Source organism: Neophocaena asiaeorientalis, unplaced genomic scaffold (assembly GCF_003031525.2).
Source record: "Neophocaena asiaeorientalis asiaeorientalis breed wild unplaced genomic scaffold, Neophocaena_asiaeorientalis_V1.1 scaffold461, whole genome shotgun sequence".
In the NCBI taxonomy this organism is placed as follows: domain Eukaryota; kingdom Metazoa; phylum Chordata; class Mammalia; order Artiodactyla; family Phocoenidae; genus Neophocaena; species Neophocaena asiaeorientalis.
Window position 1 is genome coordinate 3,265,070 of NW_020173230.1, and position 8,349 is coordinate 3,273,418.

Here is an 8,349-nt window from a genome sequence, read left to right on the forward strand (position 1 = left end):
TGCCGGGTCTCTCCTGGCCCTCTCCCACCTCCTCCCCACTGTGTCCCCACCCCAGTTCTTGTCTCACTGCATGATATTTCCGCCCGGGGACAGGGCTGGCTCATGTCCATGTCGCTGGGACTGGCACCAGGGCTGGCACGTACTAGGTGCTCAATAAAGCTTCATAAATGAAGACAGTGTCCTGTGCCCCAGCTGGGGATCAATTAGTTCTAAACACCAGCTCATCAGGAACATTTGAGCAAAGCCAGGAAGTGAAAAACTTTGGAAAAACCAACAACATAGGAATGTTTAGCTTTCTCCCCAACCGGAGCATTAATCACAAAACCTCAGACCTTGTTACATTATTTATTCTTACTTTGCCCCTGACCCACAGGCCAGAGAGCCTTTTCCTTACACACACACATTGGCTGCAGGGGCTCCTCAACGGCCGCCCCTCTCCCCCACCCCCAGCCCCGTGTTCGCTGCCTCTGAATGTGTGTATGGGGTGGGGGTGGGCGTCGGCGGTCCCCTTTTAGTCCTTCTCTTCGCCATGCGTGATGACGTAACACAGGTTCCTATAGTCCAGATTGCCACACACATCTGGCGGGAAGGCAGCAAACATCTGCTTGATCTGGGGAAAGAGCCGGGAGTCAGCCTCAGCCAGGGCCGGGGCGGGGTGGGGGGGCCAGAGCTGGGAGCCACCCAAGGGCATTAGGCAGAATGTCGCTCCCCTCTTTGGAGAGGGAGGCATCAGGGTGGAGGCCACAGAGGCCAGGCCAGCAGGCCAGGATCCCACCACCCTTGTTCCCATCCTAGGAGTCAAGGGGGCATCATCTCAGCAGATCACTAAAGAAAGAGCGCTTCCCAGGACGATGCTCGTCAGTGCTGAGCAAGGACCTGAAAGGCCGGCGCTCACCTCGTCCTCACTGAAGCGGTCTGCCTGCGTCATGAGCTTCTCTTTGATGCTGTTCAAGGGAGAGAAAGGGTCACATTCAGGGTAAGGGCCACTCTGGATGTGGACACGCAGATCCTGGGGCTGATGGCCCAGGAGGACCCCAACCAGGGCTGGCCCTACAGCCCCCAGATGGCTGTGTGGCCTCGGGCGGCCACTTCAGCTCTCAGCCTCCATTGTAACGTGGACTCCCCTCTTCACATCAGGTGGGGACCCAATGAAATGGCCTTGGGACCCCGACATGACTGTGGGGGCCACTCTGATGTCCCATCGTGCACTGATAATCAGCCTCTAGGTCACTGAGGGGAGCCTCTTTGCCCTGGTTCTAGACGCATCGCCTCCTCAGCTTATGAGTTTTGTGGACATCTGTAAGGTGTTTCGGAGCATGCAAGGTGCTTGCACTCAGCCAAAGGGCAGGAAGGCTACCCAGGTCCGCGTCCTCCTGCGCCTGCCCAGGTCTCCTTTGCTCCTCGCAGCCCTGGGAAGTGAGTACTATTATCCCCCTTTTACAGAGAGGGAAACTGAGGCTTGGGAGGGGTACTGATGTGCAGCGGCAGGGTGGGGCCTGTCCCCCTGCATGGTCCAGCTGCCCACAGCGGCCAGAGCTGGCTGGGGCCTGGAGGGCTGGCCAGAGGTGGGGCATTTGAGGCTGTGGGGGAGGGATTGGTGCCCCCAGGAGCTCTCAGGGGGTGCAGAGGGCAGGGGTGGGACCAGAGGGCTGAGCAGGGCCCTGAGCACCCGTGTGCCCTGTGGCGCCGGCGGCCGCCACCCTGCTCCAGACCGACGCATATTTTCCACTATTTACGTTACTACAGGACAGTCACAGTTTCCAACTCTCCGCGCTGGGGATTTTTCACAGACTCTCTTTCAACCAGAGCCTCCTCTGTGGCCGGCCTGGCAGGCAGCCATGTCTTTCAGATCCCATAGCCTGGGGATGGCGCCTGCGGTTCCCAAACTGGGTCTCCAAAGGGTTCCTCCCAGCCCTGACTTTGCTCTAGTGGGAGGGAAGGTAGGTGGCAGTAGAGGGGTGGGTTCGGGTCACCCCGGGGGGTTCCCCCAGTGCCTCCCTAGGTCTCCAAGATGGGGGTGGGAACCCGGACTCTGAGGGAGGGCTGAAGGAGAGGGCTGCAGCCTGAAGAAACCCTCGGGAACCTCAGGAACCCCTCCCCGACCCCTGAGGAGAGTGTGACTCAAAACTCTGGGGGGTGAGGGGCTGTAAGAATGTCTGAGAGACAAGATAGACCCTCGCCACTTCCTCCCTGCCCCCCTGCCCTCTCCCACCCCACCTCCATCACGTGCTATGCTAATGTTGAACAGAAAGCAAAATTAGCCTCCAGCCGAGGCCTCAAGCATCCCAGTAACTGGTCGCGGAAGCCTGTGACTAAGGAAGAAATCTTGCCTGCCCAAGGTCACCCACAGGCCCAGGGAGGCCTTGGAGGCCCTGAAGGGACAGCTCAGGGGTTGGCTCAGAACACTCAGTGTCTCAGCCCCTGGACAGGCTGCCTCGCCCAGCCCGCCCCAGCCCGAAGTCTTGGCCGTCTGCCCTGTGCTCTCCCTGGGCTGAGGCTCCCAGGCATAGCAGGTATTAGCGCTCCCTCCTTCAGTGATGCCAGCCCAGTGGAGGCCGGACAGCTGCCCACGGCCACCGCACTCTCTCTGCGGCCCCAGCTGAGCTGGTTCCTTCCCATGGCTATGCCTCCATCCCCACATCCACTTGGGCCCTGGCTAACATCTGGCTCAGTCCTCTTCCCAACACCCTGGATCCCATTGGTGCTGGCCTCTTGTATTTCACTCACGCATCCACTAGCCTCCATCCCGATGGCCAAGACACTTGTGGCGCCTGCAAGCCTCTCTTCTCTTCCTCCAGGCTGGCCTCCATGTTGCCCCTGCCTCACTGCTGCTTAGGCTCTCCCATGCCCCCAGGGCAGACCCAAGGTCCAGGGCCTACACAGGCCCTGCCTTCCTCTGTGTGCTCCAGCCAGGGGGATCCTTAGTCATCCTTCAGGGCCCACCTCTACCCCTACCCGTTCCTCCCTCGCTACTGGGAAGCCCTCGCCTGGGGATCCCATGTTCCCCGTACACATCCACACAGATGGGGACACCGAGGCCCAGAGAGGGGAAGGGACATCTAGTAATGGCTGAACTGGGCAGGGCAGCGGCCTCCTGGCTCCTGGCTGGAAGCTGCCTGAGATGCCTGAGTTCCAGGCAGGACAGGAGACTGGGCTGTGACCCACCCTGACCCGACCCCAGTCCATCTATCACCTGAGACTTTGGGGAGAGAAAAACCAAAACAGAAGGCCGAGGAGACTTACAAATCAGCCTTGACGAAACCTTTCCCTTCAGTGTCGAACACATTGAAGGCGTGGAGAATGGTCTCCTCCGGGTCCGTACCTAGAAGCAGTACACACAGGCAGGGGGAGCATCAGGGTGAAGAGGCCAGGCAGTGGCTGGGGCTGGGGCAGGTCCCATGGCCCCTACAGAGGCCAAGGGCTCAGGGAGCTTCCTCCCCAGCTTCTAGTCCACAGTGAGTCCAGAGAAGGGATGTTTCAGAGAAACAAGGAACAGTATAATAGCCAAGGGCTCTGCATATAGTAACAATCAGCCTGCACAGATGCACCTGGAAAGGCCTACTAGGCATTTACTATGTGCTTAACCCTCCTGCCCATTGGTCCCATTTTACAGATGAAGAAACTGAGGCTCAGAGAAGTTAAGTGACTTGTCCAAGTTCTCACAACTGATGCTATGTGATTTGACAATGGATGGAGGAGAAACAGCTTCTACTTGAGGGCTGGAGGTGGGGGCTCTGGCAGCGGCATTGGAGGAGTCTGAGAGGTTGTCCAGGCCAGAGGCGGGGCAGGTGGGTCCACAGGTTTGTGGGAATGAGGGTGGGGGGACAGGAGAGGCAGAGCGTATCCAGAGCAGTTCTGGTTTTATCACTTTTATGGTGTGGGCTTTGGGGAAAGATGTCATTAGAAGAAATGGTTCTACTAACACAATGGGATTAAATACCCAGCCCCCTGGTGGTACAGATGGGGAAACTGAAGCCCAGAGAGAGGAAGTGTCTCACCCAAGGTCTCAGGTACTGTGTGAATGACAGCAGGTGGCCTGGTGACCCTTACCTGGTGCTCTTCTCCCCGTCACACTGACCTCCCTTCTTACTATGGAACCACGGGGTGTCCCCTTCCTTCTTAAGGCTCAGCTGTGTCATTGGTGAAACGGAGACAAGGGCGGGCTTTGCTGCCCGCCTCCCAGGATCAGTTAAGATAAAGGGTCATTAATGGGCAAGGTCTTGACCGACATTATTACGGCCGCAGACACATCTGACAAGAGACACATCTGTGCCAAGTCCATCCTGCAGCTTCGGTACTGTACCCCATGGGACTCCAGCACACCCCTTGTGGTAGGTCCTGATGTGCCAGTTTGTCAAAGAGGAAACTCAGGCTCAGAGAGGCTCTGTTACTTGCCTGAGGTCTCCAGCTATAAGGGGAGGAAGGGTTTGAAGCCAACTCCTTGAACCTCCAGAGCCCCCTTCTTGTTCTGCCATGCTGTGCTCCTGTTACTCAGACTGGGTCAGGGCCAGCTGTGTCCCCCACATCAGACTGGGTCAGGGCCAGCTGTGTCTCCCCCATCACAGTGGGTCAGGGTCATCTGTGTCTCCCCCATCAGAGTGGGTCAGGGTCATCTGTGTCTCCCCCATCAGAGTGGGTCAGGGCCAGCTGTGTCTCCCCCATCAGAGTGGGTCAGGGCCAGCTGTGTCTCCCCCATCAGAGTGGGTCAGGGCCAGCTGTGTCTCCCCCATCAGAGTGGGTCAGGGTCATCTGTGTCTCCCCCATCAGAGAGGGTCAGGGCCAGCTGTGTCTCCCCCATCAGAGCGGGTCAGGGCCAGCTGTGTCTCCCCCATCAGAGCGGGTCAGGGCCAGCTGTGTCTCCCCCATCAGAGCGGGTCAGGGCCAGCTGTGTCTCCCCCATCAGAGCGGGTCAGGGCCAGCTGTGTCTCCCCCATCAGAGCGGGTCAGGGCCAGCTGTGTCTCCCCCATCAGAGCGGGTCAGGGCCAGCTGTGTCTCCCCCATCAGAGCGGGTCAGGGCCAGCTGTGTCTCCCCCATCAGAGCGGGTCAGGGCCAGCTGTGTCTCCCCCATCAGAGCGGGTCAGGGCCAGCTGTGTCTCCCCCATCAGAGCGGGTCAGGGCCAGCTGTGTCTCCCCCATCAGAGCGGGTCAGGGCCAGCTGTGTCTCCCCCATCAGAGCGGGTCAGGGCCAGCTGTGTCTCCCCCATCAGAGCGGGTCAGGGCCAGCTGTGTCTCCCCCATCAGAGCGGGTCAGGGCCAGCTGTGTCCCCACCATCAGGATAGTCCTGGACGGGATGATGTCTGAGTGACTCAACATTTCTGAGACTGGCCCTGAGTGACTGGGCTGGGCTCAGTGCTGACCTTGCCAGCCTGGGAGCTCCTAGAGGCAGAGCCGTGGGCTTCCTCTAGGTAGGGTGGCAGGGAGCCAGTGTGCCCAGGCCAGAGGCTCCATCCAGGGCCCGTCACAGCCTGGCCTTGAAGGAGGAGAAGGGGTGGCCACGGGATTATGGCTGGGGAGCTGCTGTGCAGTCTCTGCCTCCCAGGGTCTCTGGAGAGACCTCCGTGCCGGGGCAGCCTGGCTCCAGCCTGCTTTCCTCAGGACCGGCTGCATGTGGACCAGCTGCGCTGGGTTCAGGCCCCATGGCTGGACATTTACCACACCCGGTCCTCCCTTCTCCCCTCTGCTTTGCAGACTGCAAACCTCATCAAATGGGCTGCAGAGAGACTGCTTCCCCTCACTGCTGTTGGGAAACTCATGACAGTGTCCTTGTCCCAATTAGAGGGACGAGGTGGTGCCTGCCCAGCCCCCCGGCTCCTGTCCCCACCCCAGGCTCAGCCAAGTTCGCATGACAGGCTCAGCTGGAGCTCCAGCCCCGGAGCCCCTGCGAAAATGAGAAAAAGCTGCAGCCCTGGGTCGGAGCTCTTAGCTCAGCTGCAAACGGACACGAGCTCCAGCACTTGCTTTAAAGCCATGGCTGGAGTCACGCATGTCTTTGCCTGTGAGTGTACCCCTGCCCTGCCCCCTGGACTTCTGCGCTCTTCAAGGAGGTGGCCATGGTCCCAGGAATAACCCTTAACAGCTTACCAGAGGGGGGCCTGAGGGCACTGTTCTGTCAGCTGGACAACACCAGGCTGTCGTGGGTTTAGTGGTGGCTCCCAAAAGATATACCCAGGTCCTCATCCCCAGGACCTGGAAATGTCACTTGGCAAAAGGGCCTCTGTAGATGTAAGGAAAGGCTCTTGAGATGGACTGATCACCCTGGCTTATCCGGGTGGGCCCTAAATCCAATAACAAGTGTCCTTACAAAAGTGAGGCAGAGGGAGACAGAAGAGGAGGGGGCAGTATGACCACAGAGGCAGAGATGGGAGCGAAGCAGCCACCAGAAGCTAGAAAAGGTCAAGAACGGGTTCTCCCCTGGAGCCTCGCAGGGAGCCCGACCTGCCAGATTTCAGGTTTCTGGATTCCAGAACTGAGAGAATACATTGCTGGGGTTTTTTTGTTTTGTTTTGTTTTTTTTGCGGTACGCGGGCCTCTCACTGCTGTGGCCTCTCCCGTTGCGGAGCACAGGCTCCAGACGCGCAGGCTCAGTGGCCATGGCTCACGGGCCCAGCAGCTCCGCGGCATGTGGGATCTTCCTGGACCGGGGCACGAACCCGTGTGCCCTGCATCGGCAGGCGGACTCTCAACCACTGCGCCACCAGGGAAGCCCCATTGCTGGTTTTTTGAGCCGTCAAGTTCGTGGTCATCTGTTACAGCAGCCTCGGGAAACTAACACAACCCCCATTTTACAGACAGAAAAACTGAGGTGCAAAGAGCCGATAAGCCTTGCCCAAGGTCACCCTGGGGGTCAGTGTGAGACCAGGTCTTAAGCCCAGTTGTAGCCGAAGCGCCAGGGGAGGGTATCAGGCAGGGGCTGCCTGAGCATGGGATGACAATGAGCCCCACCCCGCATGGGCAGCCGCAGCCCAGGCCGGCCCTTCCTTCTGACCACAGAACCCCAGCCCGGCCTGATGCTGCATCTCAGGGGAGTGCAGTGGTTAGAGCCAGAGTCGGGGTTACAGTTCCATCCCTGCCACTTCGATGCTGGGACACCTGGAGCAGGTGTGGTGACCCGTCTGAGCCTGGGTCTCCTCACTCACAAATGAGGCCCCTGATCCTTTCCCTGGAGGAGAAGCTCATCCTGTACTGGGGTTGGCCACAGAAGCTTCCAGAACGCCCCTCCCCCATACCACCTTCTCCTGTCAGCAGCGGGTGGTAAGGCAGAACAGGCAAGATGAGCCCAGGGCTAGGAAGGTGGGGCTGGGGCCGGGGCACCATCCTGACGGTGGGCAAAGGGCTTTCTCGCAAACTGTCCCGCTGGGCGCCTCATAGCCCTGCAAACTGGGGGTCATTGCATTCACCCCACTCTGTGATATAGAGGTGGAAACCGAGGCAGGGTCTTGTGTGTGTGCCCCGGGGGCTGGTGTCTGGGGCTGCGTCATGTCCCTAGCTGTGGCATGCATCGGTGCGGGGTACGTCAGCACACAGGGCCCTGCCTACCCACACCCACTCGCCCATCCCCTCCCCAGGGCCCCCTGGGGCCTCACTCACCCTTCAGCTTCTCCCCAAACATGGTCAGGAAGACGGTGAAGTTGATGGGCCCGGGGGCCTCCTTCACCATGGCCTCCAGCTCCTCGTTCTTTACATTGATGCGGCCTAGGGAAGACACCCAGGAGTACAAGGAGGGTCAGAGGGGACCCTGCCTGCAGGCAGCCCCAGAGAGCAGAGCTTGGGACCACGGAGCATCCTGCAGAATCCCCCAGCCCTACCATCTCACCTGCCCCCCGCTCAGCCCTAAGACCCTGCCCACCTGCTGGGGGACCTCGGGATGGAGGCACATTCAGCCGTGGTCAGCACTGGGCTGCCCCCAGCCTCACCACCTGCCTGCCACCACCTCAGCCTCCCTGGAAAGGAGAGCAAGTTGGTGGTTATCCCCATGTTACAGATGAGGAAACTGAGACCCAAAGAAGCTGAAGCTGAGGCACACAGGGGTGGAAGACCTGGGCCTCAGGGCTCAGGTGCCCCGGGAGGGATGCACTGGCTGCCTGGAGACGGGGACCCGGGTTCCTCACGGTCCCAGTGGACAAGCAGATCTCTGGGAGCTTAAGGCTCAGTCCGGAAGTGAGTTGGTTACGCCCCTGTCCCCCAACTCCAGTGCCCCCATCCAGGCTTCAGGCCCATCCCTGGGCCCTCAGAGAAGGCAAAAGCCTCGCTGGCAGCTGAAGACCGCCCAGTAACCCGAGTCCCACCCCTGGATATCTCCAGCCTCTTCCCCACCCACTGCGTCTCCCCCTGCTCTGCTGACCCCTC

The 8,349-nt window shown here is 59.8% G+C and overlaps 1 protein-coding gene across 1 annotated transcript in view; it reads right to left on the reverse strand.

Moving 5' to 3' along the window:
• Positions 1-511: 511 nt before the first annotated feature.
• MYL10 (myosin light chain 10) overlaps positions 512-8,349 on the reverse strand; it is an 8,816-nt gene continuing 978 nt past the window's right edge. The window contains exons 3-6 of the mRNA XM_024745480.1: positions 7,591-7,695; positions 3,244-3,322; positions 896-944; positions 512-610 (exon numbers count right to left, since the gene is read on the reverse strand). Coding sequence (XP_024601248.1) covers positions 512-610; positions 896-944; positions 3,244-3,322; positions 7,591-7,695 — 332 coding nt within the window. The remainder of the gene's footprint in view (positions 611-895; positions 945-3,243; positions 3,323-7,590; positions 7,696-8,349) is intronic.